The sequence below is a fragment of the Ursus americanus genome, chromosome 8 (assembly GCF_024610735.1).
Source record: "Ursus americanus isolate L20-20 chromosome 8, mUrsAme1.1.p, whole genome shotgun sequence".
Taxonomy (NCBI): Eukaryota; Metazoa; Chordata; class Mammalia; order Carnivora; family Ursidae; genus Ursus; species Ursus americanus.
In genome coordinates, this window is record NC_142134.1 from 15311250 (window position 1) to 15329106 (window position 17857).

At 38.2% G+C, this 17857-nt stretch overlaps 1 protein-coding gene across 1 annotated transcript; it reads left to right on the forward strand.

Annotated features, from left to right (window-relative positions):
- Positions 1 to 330: 330 nt before the first annotated feature.
- HSD17B13 (hydroxysteroid 17-beta dehydrogenase 13) lies at positions 331 to 17857 on the forward strand. The gene is made up of 7 exons (XM_045791511.2): positions 331 to 668; positions 4132 to 4239; positions 5166 to 5297; positions 7197 to 7303; positions 8978 to 9115; positions 12161 to 12277; positions 17638 to 17857. Exons 1-7 carry the CDS (start codon positions 459 to 461, stop codon positions 17726 to 17728), a joined length of 903 nt encoding a protein of 300 aa, XP_045647467.1. The 5' UTR covers positions 331 to 458; the 3' UTR covers positions 17729 to 17857.

A 17857-nucleotide genomic window follows, 5' to 3' on the forward strand; every position in this document is an offset into this window, starting at 1 on the left:
CTTCGACTCAGGTCATGGTCCCAGAGTCCTGGGGTCAGTCTGCATCCGGCTCCCCGCTCTGTGGGGAGTCTGCTTCTCCCTCTGCCCCTCCCTCCACTCATTCTCTCTCTCAAATAAATAAAAGAAAATAAAATTTTAAAAAACAGAATTATTTCTAGAGGTGAAACTTCACTGTGCAACACAGCACAGAACTGCTGCTCTGTAAGCAAGTCCAGAGAGCTCTTTCTCCAGGATTCCTTTGTCCCTGTGCCAAGCTTTAAGTAGCAATTGCATCACGTCCAAACTCAGGTGTTTCCAATCTACTAGAACACGTGGACAAAGTCTGCAGCAAACCTGGCTTACTTCTGCCAGTCCCATCCACACTTGGAGTGCAGCTCTTCCCGGGATCTCTGTGTGGAGGGTGGCTCCCTGCTGGCATTAGACAAGGACTGAGCCGGAGAAGAGTACAGAGCAGAGCCATGAATATTGTCTTGGGTATCCTCCAGCTTCTGCTCACCATCACCTACTCCTACTTGGAGGCACTGGTGAAGGTTTTCTTTCCCCGAAGAAGAAAATCTGTGGCCGGGGAGGTTGTTCTCATTACAGGAGCCGGGCACGGAATAGGCAGGTGGACTGCCTATGAATTTGCGAAACGGAAGAGCCAGCTGGTTCTGTGGGATATTAATAAGGTAATGCACTCACTTGCCCATCTTTTAAAGTCACAAGACATATATTGTAAACATTATTTGACTTAGCAACTGCTTACCTTTCTATTTTTCTTTTTCAGCATTTCATAAATTCTCCAGTGCCTTATTCTACATTTGCATTGGGATGGTTTGACAAAGGGAACATAATTGAGAACTAAGCAGTGATTTTTTTATGCCATGATATGTATAGGTTGATAACACAGACTCGGAGCCAGGCTACTTCCAAGCTTCCCTTTTTTCTTTCTTTCTTTCTTTCTTTCTTTCTTTCTTTCTTTCTTTCTTTCTTTCTTTCTTTCTTTCTTTCTTTCTTTCTTTCTTTCTTATTTTATGTATTTATTTGAGAGAGAGAGCACGAGCGAGGTGGGGTGGGGGGCAAGAGGAGAGGGAGAAGCAGACTCCCGCTGAGCAGGGAGCCCAATGTGGGACTCAATCCCAGGACCCTGAGATCATGACCTGAGCCGAAGGCAGATGCTTAACCGACTGAGCCACTCAAGCACCCCATCATTTCCTTATCTTTCAAAAGGAAATAATACCTCACAGGATGGGCAAGAACAGGGGTCAGCAAACTACAGCTAACGGGCCAAACCTGGTCCTTGAGCAGGCTGTTGAGCTAGGAATGTTTTTTACATTATTGAAAGCATGTCAAAACAAAAACCAAAAAAGAAACAAAGAAGAACATACGACAGGACCTCTTAGTGCCTCCCCTCATATCCACACAATCCTAAAATATTTACTTTCTGGCAATTTACAGAAAAGTTTGTGTACTCCTGGGCAAGCGGATTAAACAAGTAAATATTGTAAGTGCTTAGAACAATGCTCAGCCATAGTAAATATTAGTTGTGTTAAATAAAACCCACAAGCAGTGGGTTACGTTTGTCTTGAGCACTCATTTTTCTTGTACTATTATTTGTAAACGCTATATTAGCTACTCAGAATAAGAGTGAAATAGCTGAAATTTTGTGTCCTTTCCCCTAAACTTGTGAATTCTGGTAAGGCCATGAAAATACACATAGAAAAATGTTACCGGATTTTAAGACTGGAAAAAACTGTGAAGTGTTTTGTTTTTGTTTTTTGGTTTTTTTTTAAGAATCAGATTTTCCACAAATCACAGTGAGATCTTAACTGCCATTATATTACTGCTCTCCCATGTTCTTTGCTATCATGTCCAGCTGTCCCCTATTTCTTAAAGCTTTCAAAAATGTCGCTTGGGGGCACCTGGCTGGCTCAGTTGATAGAGCATGTGACTCAATCTTGGGGTTATAAGTCAGAGTTCCACGTTGGGTGCAGAGATTACTTAAAAGTAAAATCTTTAAAAAGAAATGTCACTTGAACTTAGAAAAGTAGTTCTTTTCTGGTTCTTTCCAGACAGCAAAGAATACTATACAAGGAAAAGTTGATAAATTTCTGTGTAACAGACACAGGCATTTAATAGATGAGTTGATATACATGAAAGTGATTTGGCATCAGTTTGGGCCTTGAAGAGGTTCCAATGCACTTTTTAGAAGAGGACAAGAATTTACAAATTGAGTTGTCTGGTGTTCTCAAGCATTCATCAAAAAAATAGAAATAAGTATAAATCCATGAAAAAGACTTGATAAAATCTAACCTTTGGATCTTTCCAGATGTGTGGTTGGAGGGAAAGGATTCATTCTTATTACATTTTTAAAGTTCCAGTGACAAGGAATAAAAATGACTTATTTAAGATTCTGCCTGAAGGATGAGTCACCTAACCTCACAGGATTTCTTTGAATCTTTGGATTTTATGGTTAAACATTACAGGTATTAAATTATTCACTCTAGGGCTGCAAATGTAACTCAGATCTCCTTTACCTGTGGAAGGTACCAACTTCCTTTTTGTTATGGCTGGCTTCTTTTGCCTTACCTAATGAATATACTAGCAGCTTGCCCTCACTCAATCTAAACTTGCTTTAGGAAAACTCTGAAAAGTGGAGTAAACCATGCAACCTGGAGTTGAAGCTAGAGCAACTATTTTGCTCACAAAAAGACAAGGCATTATATTTTTGCAGTTCTGTAGCTCAGTTATAAGCCTGACAAATTTTTAATTCTTCAGTCAAAGCCTCTGAGGACAGCTCTGGTTACCAATGCTCTCTACTAACCGTGAATCTAGAGCCAAAAGAATGCTTGGTGGTTCTTGTAATCCGGCAATAAGCAAGCTACCAGCTAAAGCCTAAATTGGTGAAAGAGCTCCTGTCCTCCCTCTCTACTCCTCTGCAACCCCCAGAAGTCTATGAGGGGACATTGACTCTGTGACTACATGTCCTAATTTCTGTTTGGGTCTATTCTTTGGGATTTCAGGCTACTGCTCCTGGGCTTACCTGAGGTAGTGGAATATGAAGGACCCAAGGCAGGTGGCGCTGGCTAAGGGAACCCACCTGCCACCCATTCAGGGACTGCCCGCAAGCAACAGCCACACTACTGACATCCCGGTGTGAGAAAAGGGCTTTCAGGTGCCCTTGCCTCTTCATCACAGTGAAGAGTCTATATACTGTGAGAGGAAAAAGTGTAATTTTTTTAAAACCTTATAATCTCAATAAAATAAATAGAGGTCAAAATTTGAAAAGAATTCCAATTTTCCAGAAATGCAGGTCTAGAAACAGGACAATTTTACCTTAGAAGAAAGGTCTTTGAATTTAGGCTGAAAACAAGTTTCTCTATCTCCATGTCCTAGTGTTGTTATAAAGTTACTACAAAGTTATTACATCCGTAAAGTTGTTACATAGACGAGACTCTATCCAGTGGCCCTCCCCCATTTTCCCTCAGGAACACCTGCACGCAAGATTATATCCCCATGAGTAGTAGCATTGTCTCCCTATGAAAGTCTTCCTCAAATAAGGATCCCTCTTTCTCCTTCCCTGTGAGAGGGTTCAATTAGAACCATCGAGAAAACTATGACAGGCAGGGGCATAGAGTTTTAAATTACCACGTGTTTAGAATTGCTTTGCTACCTATTATGTGGTTGGTGCTCCAAAGATATATGTTAAATGAAAAAACTGAGTTTTCTTCTGTGTCCTCAACCACCTCCATTCATGGCCCCACAAAGAGCGACATCTTTCAAGCACGCTCTAGCTGTGAGAGTAGCCTGCTTTAGAAAAACTGCCTCCCGGAGAAGTCCTCTCCCCTGAGATAAAAAGCTAGAAAAACATGAAGGATTCCCTCCCCTCCCCACTTTGACGGAGAATGGCTGTTGAGAATGAAGCCAAAGTGAAAACCCGCGCCTGATCGGAGCGCTCGCTGGCAGAAAAGCCAGGGAAAATCTCTGCGCACTTAGCCAAGCAGCGTCTCTCATGAAGCTTTCGTACAAACAAGGAGGGCATTTTGGACATGAATTTTAATCTTTAAAGATATTTCTTCTCCAGTTCCTTCTCTCCCACTCTTGTCCCCTAACTGACCTACATCTTTCTGCGTTTGTCTTTTCCGATGACAGCACGGTGTTGAGGAGACGGCCGCCGAGTGCCGAAAACTGGGGGCCACTGCGCATGCGTATGTGGTGGACTGCGGTAGCCGAGAAGACATTTATAACTTCGTCAAGCAGGTGAGACTTCAGAATACAAATTCCTTCAAATCATTTTGTATCCATTGACATGGGAAATGTAAAGGTGCCTTTTGGCTGCCTGATTTAGATTAGAACTGAGGAAGTTGTATGAAGAAGGAAGGGCATGTATTTTTTCTTTGCATAGAATTCCCTCAACTCTGTCTCTTCTTATTGTTTCATATCATCAGTCGGTTTCTTTCTGATCAGAAGTTTCGCAGTGATACAGAGTGACAGAGAAGAGATTTATCCCCAGGAGAAAGGATCACTCACTAATTTCATTTTAGTCCTATTACTTGTGCAGTAATTCTTTTTTTATAAGGGATTTTATTTATGTTGCTGCTAGTCTTCTATAGAAAATGTGATGTTAATAGTTATAACAATTTTTAAAAGAGTAGATATCAAATACAATGAGCCAAACACTCTGATAAATGACTGCAATCTCTACAATAACCCTACTGACCTCACCGGATAGACAAGCAAACTGAGGTTGAGAGGGGTTAGCCAGTCCGGGGGCACATGGCTAGTAGGTGGTAGGACCAACATTACTCAGCACTATAAACATATTTGGTCAGGACTGATAAATCAGTTAATCAACACAAATATTAATTTCACTTTATAGACAAGTTTTAAAAATCTATGAATTACAGGGTATGAAATTTAGATGTTAAAAGAAGTTTCTCCTAGCTTTATGACAGTGTTCCCTTTGCATCCACTTTCTGGCCTCAAGTTCTTTCCTGCCTAAACTCTTAAGAGATCTCGTCAAGTGAAATAAAGAATCTAATCCCTGGATGACATCAGCCCCGAAACTATCCATCCTTCCTTCCTTCCTTCCTTCCTTCCTTCCTTCCTTCCTTCCTTCCTTCCTTCCCCCGCCCCCCAAAACTTTGAGTTTCTGTAACAGTGAATGTGTTTTTTCCATTTCAAAGGTAAAGAAAGAAGTGGGAGATGTAACCATCCTGGTGAATAATGCCGGGACAATATATCCAGCTGACCTTCTTAGTAGCAAGGATGAAGAGATTACCAAAACTTTTGAGGTCAACATCCTAGGACATTTTTGGGTGAGTGTGAGAAACATTTCTGGTTTGTGCGTATCTCACACCTCTGAAGGTACATGAAGTTGTAGTTAAGTTCACACCTTTATATTTGCCTTAAATCAAGACTCACCAAATTAATTTGAGTGGAAGAGTCTCTGACAGAAGGGCACAGCTTGAAGGGACACAACTCACCAGAATGTAGGCTAGTTGGTCTGTCTTCTCCACCAGAATCTAACACAAAACATGGCCTGGATGGACCAAGTGCTCAATGTATTTGGGGAGCTTTGCTAAGAGTTGTCAGTGCACATCTTTTCAGTGCTTTAGAAGAAATATATACAACATACATTCACTTGTGACCTCATACCATGGAATTTTAGAACTGAAAGGACAACATGAATCGCTACTCCAGTGTATATAGGGGTTAGGAACTTTTCTGCATGGGACTCAGACAAACCCTAGATCCATGTCCAAACGTAGATATATGGTTCTACAGGCCTCTTATAATTGGCTATCAGAAGACTGAAATATGACTTTGTAAAAAGCATTTATATGGATTAATCTCCCAGCGCCTTAGTATTAAGTGTAGAACCTAGAGCAAACCTGGAGTCTGGAAGAGAAGAAAAAGAGATGTGTCGTCCTCACACCTGCCCCAACCCCTCACATGTGCTAATGAGGATTGATGATTATGACCACCAAACTGCATAGAGACCTCCTGTGTTAGTTATCTATAGCTACATAACAAATTATATCAAAATTTAGTGGCTGAAAGCAACAATAAATGTTTGTTTTCCTTTCAGAATTTCTGTGGGTCAGAAGTTTGGGAGTGGCTTGGTTTGGCAGTTCTGGCTGTGAATTTGCATAAGGTCCATAGGGTGTGTTTATAAAATTCTCATAAAATATTGATATTTCTCACAAAACAGCAAAAGCTTTTTGAAGATAAAGACTTTTTGTTTCCTGTCACATCAATATATAATATGCAGTGTTACAAATAGGGAGGTACTAAATCCAACCGTGATGGATACTGATTGTGGATCAGGACGAAATTCAGCTTTTAAATTTGATATCGTTACACAAGATTCTTCTCATTAGAATGATAAAGCCCCAAACCAAAAAAAAATTACACAATACCAGATTACCATAGGGGTCTTTTCAGTTCTGAAAACACTGAATTTTTCCCTTGATATTATTCAGATGATATATCCATAAAGGAGATATTTGATTCCTTCTGAAGGGAAGACGGCGGAATATTTTTCTTTTTTTTAAGATTTTATTTTTGGAGCACCTGGGTGGCTCAGTCGGATAAGTGTCTTCCTTCGGCTCAGGTCACGATCCCAAGGGCCCGGGATCAAGCCTTGAATTAGCTTCCTGCTCAGCGGGGAGTCTGCTTCTTCCTCTGCCCCCTACCCTGCTCCTGTTCTCTCTCTCTCAAATAAATAAATAAAAACTTAATTGATTTAAAAAATCTTTTTTTTAACTTATCTATTTAAAGAGAGGGAGAGAGAGAGCACAAAGGAACACACAAGCTGGGGGAGAGAGAGAGAAAGAACTGTAAGCAGCCCTTGCACTGAGCATGGAACCCCACATGGGGCTCAATCTCATGACCCTGAGATCATGACCTGAGCCAAAATCAAGAGTTAGACACTTAACTGACCAAGCCACCCAGGTGCCCTGGGAAGAAGGGGAAATATTAAGATGAGTTCTTAGCATGTGATATTTAGTACACGGCCCTCAATGCCAGCTTAAACAAATACTTCAATCTTTTTCATATCTGTCATTTATATAGAAGTAATTATGGAATCTTGACACGTATTTAATTTCATCTTAAAAGTTGTCTCAAATGCTATTTTTTCTTAAAAAGAAAACTACCTAATTTAGAAACCTAACACCTGAGTCATTTTTTTTCTTTCTGCAATGACCTTTAAGATCACAAAAGCACTTCTTCCATCCATGATGAAGAGAAATCATGGCCACATCGTCACAGTGGCTTCAGTGTGTGGCCATGGAGTGATTCCTTATCTTATTCCATATTGGTAAGTATTTTCCAGCAATGATATTTATATAACCCTTTCAAAGGTTTATTAGACTTTAGATTCCAATCCTCGTAGCAGGGTTATTTACAGAATTTACATAGTCATCTAGAATAAACTTTTAAAAATGACTTCTCCTAAAACAATGAAACTGGTTGTAATGGTTAAAATATATTCAGACTTCTGAAAGCTCCTCTGTAGAGCAATGAAATATAATGCCAAGTGTGCTTCCATTGTATCCTGGAATGAGTACTTGTCGATAAAAGAAACAGGGAACCACAGACCAAAGTAAAACATACGGAAGTCCAGGTGAACATCAATGTATGCCATCACCTGCGTGCCCAAGATCAGCTAACCAGAGCAAGCCCCGGACCAAAACGGTTTCCAGTGTGCTCGTGCCACCAAAGACTGTGGGGATGAGAGACAGAAGGTGGGGGAAGAGCGAGAGGGAGAAAGCCCCTATCTGATTAAAAGATGTAGATAGTACACTCCAAGATCTACCAAGGACACAGACAGAAAAGGTTGGATGGCGCCGAGGATACACTCTTTGCAAAATATCTTTTCCTTGTGAACTCCTTCAATGGTATCTCATTTCCTATTTCAGCTTCATATGAACCTCATAGAAAAATTTAACTTGCTAACATTTGGTCCAGTTCTTTTTGTAACAGCGAACACATGAATATCTGTGGGAGGGTGTGGGTGTGGGTCATTAATAGATTTATTATGTACTTATACATTATGTTCAAGGTTAAACTGAGTTACCGATGGAATTACTTCTGACACTGATTATAGTCACTGTAGTTCCATTTCAGTGTCAGGGATTGTTGCACATACATATGGTTGTTTCAAGCTGCTTCTACCACCATCAAACCTTACTTCAAAGTAAGAATTTCACAGATTAAACATTTGCTCTTTTAATGTTTAGAAATGTGGAAACCCAATGTCCTAATACTTCTCCCTTTTTGTTTCTCCCTTAAGAAAGCAGCTGGCCTTTAATTTTACTGTTCTTATTGTCACCTGAGCCAAAAATACAATGAACATTTATATAGATTCTTATAGGTAATGAAGTTATAAGGCATATGTTATAAAATTTAATCCTCAAGTCAGCCCTCTATTTTATTACCTGTGTTTAAAAATCAGAAAATCAAAGAAGGTAAAGCGATATGCTGAAGGCTGCACACAGGCACAGCTGCACCACCTGAAGTCTTTTTACTGCAGATTTTCACAATGAAATTTAGAAGCCAAAGCAGCCTCCAGGATCAAGAGAGAAACTAGGAACTCACTTAACAAGAAAGAGAGGAGAAATGTGTAGAGTCCCACAGAAGTTTTAGTGTAGATATTAGTTACAAAGTTTTTCTAAATATGTTTTTTCTGTTTCATATTTTTCAAAATAAAAACAGTAATTAAAACTGATTAGAAAACAGTTTGAAGATTGCATGGAACACCTTACACTAGGGTGGAAACGTGAGCAGTAAGCCAGTTAATACATTACTAGGATGCGTTCTATTGCTATCATTGCTAAATAAGAAATTGGTACATTCAGAATTCTGTAAAATCATGTAAGACAATGTAAATGAAAATTGATGACCAAGTGGAAGTTGGCTTCTTGTTCTCAAACCAAATCAGCATTGCCTTCTTGTAGAAAGCTAGTAATAATGGTGGGTAATTCTCTTACAGTTCCAGCAAATTTGCTGCTGTTGGCTTCCACAAAGCTCTGACATTAGAACTTGAAACCTTGGGAAAAACTGGAATCAAAACCTCGTGTCTCTGCCCAGTTTTTGTGAATACTGGGTTCACCAAAAACCCAAAGACAAGGTGAGGTCAAAGTCAAGCCAGGATAAAAATATGGCATGAGAAATTGATATGAAATTTGTACAAGAAGTTTTTAGGTGAATCAACTGAGAAAATAGGAAAAAAATGAAAAAGGAAAAATGTTTCTTCTTAATGTTATACTGCCTTTAAGTTTCATTTTGAAATTAGATGAATAAAGGGGGAAAATGCATTGATGACTAGCAGGAGTGACCCAGCTGCCAATGAGTTAGGCAACTGGGTGTTTATTTGTGTCCAGGTGAAAGGTTCAACACACTCAGGTGCCAAGAGGGAATGAGAGGGGGGTGGGACAGGCTAGAGAGGTGTGCTCAGAGATGTCAAGAGTGTCCTCTCCTAGAAACCCCACCCCCAAAATGAATGTGATATAACATCCCCCTCTCCCATTCATGGTTTGTCCTCCTAAGAGTATGGAAAGGTACAGGTATATGCCCCTTTTCCATCTTCCATGGTGCTAGCATGAAGTACTCTAACATTTTTCAAACTTGTCTGGTCCTAAGAATCATTACCTGTGTGTACATAGAAAATAAATGTTCTATGGGTCTTTCTTAGAGATTCTGATTGAGTAGGCCGAGATGAGCTCCAAGAATGAGATGTTTTGTTTTGCTTTGCTTTACAAGCATACCTGCCAGATAAGTCTGGAAATAGGTTTGGAAAACATTGATGTATTAATATAATCACGGGGGGGGGGAGGGGGGCGGTGCCTGGATGGCTCAGTTGGTTTAGCATCTTCCTTCAGGTCATGATCCTGGGGTCCTGAGATCGAGCCCTGCGTCGGGCTCCCTGCTCAGCTTGGAGTCGTCTTCTCCCTCTCCTTCTGGCTTGTGCTCTCTCTCACTATCTCTGTCTCTCTCAAATAAATAAATAAATAAAATATTAAAAATAAATAAATAAATATAATCACAGCATTTGATCACCATTACCTCCTTGTCCTCCATAAAAATGCAAATGCTCCTAGGGGCAGCAATAAACTGAGCTCCTAACCCTTTAATCAAGATGAATTTCTGTGAGAAATTTGTGTCTGGTAAGGGAGGATTTGAAACCATAAGAGAGGAGAAATTGGTCCTGAAAGGAGAGGGAAAAAAAGCAGAAAGGTAAGGAGATGGGCCCTAACATTCAGACACCTTCACAAATTTGCTTCAACTCTGGTATTTATTCTGCTGCAGGTTAACAAAATACACTAAACTTGCCCATCTGAAGCCAATTTATTACTAAAGGGGAATTAGACCCAATTTCATTCATTCAAAAGAGCTAACAAATTTTCCTTTAAGCTTCCTTGAAGCTACTGACTCGGAACTCTGGATTAGCTGTGGTCTAACCTAATTACTGTGTGGTCTCTGGAGCTGTGGTCACTCCCTGGCAGTGGAGTTTTTAACAGTGCTAGACCATAGGCACTTAACAAGTACCCAATATTTAAGTAAATACTGTGGAACGATTGAGACTCTGGACTCAGTTTTCTTAAACAAATTGGGCCTAATAAAACCCTCTTGGCCAGCATTCAGGCTTAGTGTGTGCCAAGAGTACCGGGTCCACGGGCGGAGAAGACACAATAGATGAGAAGAGTAAGCCTAATGTGACCCCAGATAGTGTGGATGCCTGGGGATGACCCTAGGGGCTGACAGGCATTACCGAAGGTTGACCCAGATGGCTGGATTCTGAATCTCCTTGGCAAAAGCTGAAATATTCATATACTAATGTCAGGCTTCGCTCAGACACTGGGTTGAAGAAACCAGGTAGGAAAAATCAGGGAGGGAAAAGGCAGAACCCAATAATTTAGAAAGGTATTAATTTATAATTCTGCCTGCTGGCTTGCTAGTCAATGCCATGGAAACCTCAATCACACAATAATCTGTAGTAAATCACGGAACATGTCAGGAAAGGAGGTTATAACTTAACTCTCCCACCCAACCTTTTTCTGTTCAGCCCATGCATCTTAGTTTTGATGTAACACTTTCAGTCCATTTACATTTTAATTTCTTGTCATCATCTTGCACTAGTGGGCATTCTACACTGAGCCTGTGGTTATAAGTGCTTCTCAAGAACTCATGCTCACAGTGTTCAGTATAAGCAAGGTCACGCCTCCAGTTGCAATGCAATACTCCCTGGGTGCATCTTGAACTTTCATTAAATTGTAGCATAGGCAATTCAGACATGGAACTCGAGAATTAAATGCCTTCAAAACAATCCAGCTTTGGGACACATGGGTGGCTCGGTGAGTGGAGTGTGTCTTCCTTCAGCTCAGGTCATGATCCCAGGTTCCTGGGACTCAGCCCCACATCAGGCTCCCTGCTCAGCAGGGAGTCTTCTTCTCTTTCTGCTTGCTCAGCCTCCTGCCCCCCACCCCCGCTTGTGCATGCTCTCTCTCTCTCTCTGACAAATAAAATTTTTTTTAAAAAAATCAATAATCTAGCTTTACAGGATAACTCCAGAAGAAAGAAAGTATGCTTAGCAATAGCCTTGTATCCCACAAGCCCTGAAGAAAGATGTCAGATGTTTTCTTTCTGTCCCAAGAATAATCCCACCTGCTACTCTTCCTTGCCTGGAGCCTCTTCACCTCTACCATCTAATTCCTCTCCACTCTTTTGATATATTTTTAAAAGATTTATTTATTTATTTATTTGAGAGAGAGAGAGAGAGAGAGCACGAACAGGAGGAGGAGGAGAGGGAGAGAATCTTTAAACAGATTCCCCATGGAGCGTGGAGCCCGTCTTGGGGTGCAGTCCCAGGACCCTGAGATCATGACCTGAGCAGAAACCAAGAGTCAGATGCTTAACCAACTGAGCCACCCAGACGCCCCTCCACCCTTTTGATATTTTGACCGAGTGAGCCATAAAACATGCCCACTGGATGGGAAAGTTTAAGATTGTGATGACAAAACATCCCTATGGCATGTGTGGGAGCAGGAAACATTGTTCAGTGAATCCTGGAACCCTTTAAATCCTAATTTGGTGACGTGATAAGTTAATTTTCCTGCCTTTGATAATTAAAACAACACCAACAAAAAGAACCAAACTTTTTTCTTCTTAATCACAGACTATGGCCTCTTTTGGAGACAGATACAGTTGCAAGAAGCTTGATAGATGGAATACTTACAAATAAGAAGATGATTTTTGTTCCATCATATTTCAATATCTACTTAATACTAGACAAGTAAGTATAGCACAAAACATCTAAAATGCTAAAACACAAACAGAGCTATCAGTGTGATGAAGAGTCTTTCAGCTGTGAATGTTGCTGTGGAAGCTCCCCATGCCTGGGGAGAACAGTTAAGTTTTCTCTGTTATTTCTCTGTCTTATTCAATCTATAAAAAAAGAATGATTCATTTTCTCTACCACATCTACCATCTCAGTTTAATCTTTGCTAGAGACTATTCCAACTGAAGGAAAGGCTGTTTAAAGAGAACACAATATAGCTAAAAATAAAGGGTCTATTTAAAAGCCTGCTGGAGTTTTGATGGAAATTGCCTTGAATCTATTGATTAACTGGGGGAGAATTGATATTAACAATATTGAGTCTTCCAATCCAAGAAAATAGAGAACATAAAATATCTTTCCTTTTTTCCCTCTTCTTTAATATCTCTACACAACATTTTATAGTTTTCAGCATTCAGTCTTACACACATATTATCAGATGTATCCCAAAGTATTTCATGTTTTGATGCTATTGCAAATGGCATTCAAAAAAATTTTCTATTTCCCATTGTTTGTTACTAGTATGTGTTTGATTTTTGCATTTTGATCTTGTATTTAGCACCCTTGCTAAATTCATTTCTAGTAATTTTTTGTAGATTCTAAGAGATTTTTTTATAGGTTATTTCAGATGATCGTATTGTCTGCAAATAAAGACACATTTACTTCTTCTTTCCCAATCTGTATGGTTTTTTTCTTACCTTATTGCACTGGCTAGAACTTTCCATGCAATATCAGATAGGATTGGTGAAAGCATACATCCAAGTATTCCGCTTAAGAGAAGAGTATTAAGTATTTCACAATTTAGTGTAATGTTAGCTGTAGATATTTTTTCATAGATGCTTTTTATCATGTTGAGAAAGTTCCCTCCTATTAGTATTTTGATGAGAGTTTTTATCAAATGCTTTTACTAACTATGTTAAGATCATATTTTCTTTCCATTTTCATTTCCATTTGTTGATATGGTGTATTATACTGATGAGTTTTAAAGAACAAACTACCCCAGCATTGTAATATCTTTGTCTGATTTTTGTGTCAGTATAATATTGACCTCATGGAATGAGTTGGAAAGTATGCTCTCCTTTTCTCTTTTCTAGAAGAGCTTGTGTGGGATTGGCATTATTTTTTTCTTTAAACATTTGGTAGAATTCACCAGTTAACCCATCTGGGGCTGTTGTTTTCTTTATACACAAGTTCTAACTACAAATCTAATTTCTTTAAAACCTATAGGGCTATTCAGGCTACTTATTTGTTCTTGGTAATATGTGTCTTTCAGGGAATTTGTCCATTTCATCTAAGTTGTCAAATTTATTGGCATAAATTTATTCATAATCTTCCCTTATTGTATGTTTAATATCTTTAGAATATCTCAATCCTGGTATTGGTAATTTGTATTTTTTGGTTTTTTATTCTCTTCAGTCTATCTTGAGGTTTATCAATTTATTGATTTTTTTCAAAGAACTAGCATTTGGTTTATTTTATTTTTTATGTATTTTTCATGTGTTCTACTTCACTAATTCCTTTTCTGATCTTAATTATTTATTTGATTCTATTTTCCATTTAATTTTCCCTTTTTCTAGTTTGTTAATGTGGAAACTGAGTTCATTGATTTTTTTTTCCTAGCATAGGCACTTAATGCTATAAAGTTTCCCTGTGTACTGTTTTCAGTTCTGTCCCTCAAATTCTACATATTTTGTTTTCATTTATATTCTGTTCAAAATACTTCTAGTTTCCCTTTTGTATCATGGGTTACTTAGAAATGTATTTTTAAGTTTCTAGCTTTTTGGATATTTTCTCGAAATTTTTCTGTTTTCTAATTTAATTACTTCATATGACTTAAATATTTTAAATTTATTGAGACATGTTTAAGCTTGGAACATGTTTATCTTGGCAAGTGTTCCATGTGCACCCAAAAAGAATGAGTAGTGGGACACCTGGGTGGCTCAGTCAGTTGAGTGGCTGCCTTCCCATCAGGTCATGATCCTGGAGTCCTGGGATCAGCCCTGCATCAGGCTCCCTGCTCAGTGGGGAGTCTGCTTCTCCCTCTGCTCCTCACCCTGCTCTTGTCCTCTCTCTCACACACTCTCTCTCTCAAATAAAAAAATCTTAAAAAATAAAAAGAAAGAAAGAAAGAGAGAGAAAGAAAAGATAAAGAAAGAAAAGAATGAGTAGAGTATTCTGTATTGTTGAGTGTGCTGTAAATGTCCGCTTAGGTCAAATTGGTTGATAGTGCTGTTCAAATCTTCTATATTTTTACTGATTTTCTGACTATTTGTTTTATCAATTATTGAAAGTGGTCTCAAGATCTCTAGTTATAATTGTGAATTTGTCTATTTTCTTTCCATTTTTGCTTCATATATTTTGAAGCCCTATTATTTTGTGCATAGCAATTAGGATTATTGTGTCCTCTTGAGGAATTAACTACTCTGTCATGTTGGAAATAACCTTGTTTATCCCTGGAAACATACTTTGCTGTGAAATCTGATAATATAGCCACTTCAGTTTCTATAAGTTAATGTTATCTTAGTATATCCTGTTCTGTTCTTTTACTCTTAACCTGTTTCCTTATATTTGAAATGTATTTTTGTAGGTAGTATATAGTTGGTTCTTTTTTTTTTTTAAATCCAATTTGGCATCTATGCTTTTAGATTGGGGGTTTTTAGACTCTTTACATTTAATATGATTGTTGACATAGTTAGATTTAAAGCTAAGTTTAAAGCTTGCTGTTTGTTTTCTATTTATCCCATTTGTTTTTGGTTCCTTTTTTCTCTTTTTCTGCCTTCTTTTGGTTTAATTGAATATTTTTATACTTCCATTTTATTTCCTTTTTTTTTTTTTTGGCTTACTAGCTATAATTCTTTATTTCCTTACTTAAGTTATTGCTTTAGGATTCATAGTATGTGTCTTTAACCTATCATAGTCAACCTTCAAATGATATTATACCACTTCAGGTATAGGCTAAGAACGTTACAGTGGCATGCTTCTATCTCTCCCTTCTGACTTATGCTGTGATTGTCATACATTTTACCTCTACATATATTAAAAAACCCACATTACATAGTTTTCATTTGTTTAAACAGCCAATATCTTTTTAAAGAGATTTAAATAACAAGGTAAATTCTTAAATGTGTATCCATGTGGTTTACACTTCTGGTGCTCTTTATTAATTTGTGTAGATCCAGACTTCTATCTGGTATCATTTTCCCTCTGCCTGAAGGGTATCCTTTAACATTTTCTCAGAGAAGCTCTGCTGGTTGTGAATTCTTTCGCCTTGTGTATGTTTAACAAATTCTTTATTTTGCCCTAAGCTTTGAAAGATACGTTCACTGAGTATAGAACTCTTGGTTGATAGTTTTTTGTTTTTCAGTACTTAAATGATGTTCTCTGCCACCTCTATGATTTCCATATCATCTCTGCTAGAGGCTGTTCTAACTGAAGCAAAGATTGTTTTTAAAGGAACACAATATGATACAGTGATTAAGAAGGCTCCACCTAAGATTAAACACCACTTTACCACTTAGTAGTTCTTTGACCATGGATGAATTATTTAACCTCTGTGGCCTCAGATTTTCCATATATAAAATGGAGATGTGCTAATATCTCCTTTCTAAGCATGCCATAACAATAACATAATGCAAGTAAAGCCCCTGCCATTAAAAAGCACAGAAGTCGGATACTAAAGGCTTAGGAAGCAGAACTTACATAGAATTCTAGGGAAAAGGGCATCTGGCTGGCTCAGTCTGTAGAACATGCAACTCTTGATCTCAGGGTTGTGAGTTCAAGACCCACAGTGGGTGTAGAGATTACTTAAAAATAAAAAAATATTTTAAAAAATGCTAAGAAGAGATAAGATTATTTACCCAGAGAGATAATCTCAGCTTTCTACTGAGGGACAGTTTATGATAGATTAAAATTGTATCAATGAGAAGATAACTATACTAACTTCACAAGCTCTTGGGTCATTTTGAAACCAATCCACATAAACTGTGCTACCTTGGAATAGAACCATTCAAGAACAGGGGACAAACTGCATTGCTGCATCAATTTCAATCTTCCATTTTAGCTTCAATAGACTAACAGCATAACCTCAACCTCATGGCAACATCATCTCGAGTTGACTAATGTCTTGTTGCTAAGCAACTGTAGGAAAGGAGTTTCATAAGATTCCTCCTCTCTTTAGGCTCAAAACAGGTCATATTAATGTGGAAAAAATCAAAATCATAGCATAGTTGCTTATGAACAAGATAATAAACATAGTCATACTGTCAGAGTTGGAGAATAGATATCCCTGTACAATAAGCAAGAGTCTCAAAGTCTTTGGAATTATTGTAGAGCTGTCATGGTGGTTTGTTACTCAGCAACAGGGACTTACTGTTAATCTTCTTCACATATAATTCCTTTAACAGAGATAGACAATTTTGTGAGCAAATGCAATTACTAGCATGGAGGTTTCTTCGTGAGGATAGTTAAAAGGCCTGTACAAGTTCTCTTATACTGGTCTTTCTCCCAAGCAGAGCTTCCCTGCCCCTTTGCTTATTCACTCATCTTCCACCTGGCCTGAAACAAGGATGTAAATCTTTCATTAGTCAACAAGACCAAAGTGATTTTCACTATGACTTTCTTCATGGAATGTGTTACATCTGTCTTGTTATCTTCACACATATGCTCTTCCTTTCATCTGCCTCCTCAAATCTTACCCATCCTTGAACACTTTGGAAGTTTTTCTTCACTATTCCAGCCCACATGAATCCTCTTCACAGTTATAACCCTTAATTAGAGAAGGCTGATATTTCTCATTCATTGTTTCAAGACAGCCTCTCCTCTTTTCTTAGCCTCTCAGCTCAACAATAAGCTGCTCAGGCCATAGCTATTTTTTTTGAGTACTTTTGTCCACCTTATTATAAGGTGTGTAATAGATATTCAGTAAATATTTAAGGAGAGGTGGAAGGATGGAGTTTTGGTGGTGTCTTTCTGTGAATGCTTCCTATCAGGATTCCTTGACAGTGTCAGCAATAAGTCTAGACCTTTAGTTTCAGATCTTTATCATATAAAATCTCCTGTAAGATTTCACTAATATGAGAAGGTTTGAAGAATAGTACCTATCAGTGCTTTCTTTATATGTTCACAGTATTTGAACAATAAGTATTAAAAGACACACATACACACAAAAGAGAGAGGGGTAGATGTGAAGGAAGAAAGGAGGAACACAGGAAGATTAAATGCAAACCAGATAAACTCTTGGTATTTTAACGGACAACAAAAAAGAACTCTCATGTCAAAAATTTTTAATTGAGAATTTTTCATCTCTTTTTTTCATACAGATTTCTTCCTGAACGTGCCTTGGCAGCTATAAATCATTTACAGAACATTCAATTTGAAGCAGTGATTGGCCACAAAACCAAAATGAAATGAATAAATGAGCTCCAGCCGGAGAATTATGCACCTTAATGATGTAAATCTAAGTTTAGAATCAATGCTTCAAAGCTTAATTTCACATTTTTCAATACTGTTAATATTAAAAACATTGGTTTGACATTAGCA

Bases quoted from the DNA above. Each gene is read 5' to 3' on its own strand.
- HSD17B13 (XM_045791511.2), top strand. From the start codon at position 459: ATGAATATTGTCTTGGGTATCCTCCAGCTTCTGCTCACCATCACCTAC. The intron at 669-4,131 runs GTAATGCACTCA...TTCCGATGACAG, and splicing joins TTCTGTGGGATATTAATAAG to CACGGTGTTGAGGAGACGGC. The intron at 5,298-7,196 runs GTGAGTGTGAGA...ATGACCTTTAAG, and splicing joins ACATCCTAGGACATTTTTGG to ATCACAAAAGCACTTCTTCC.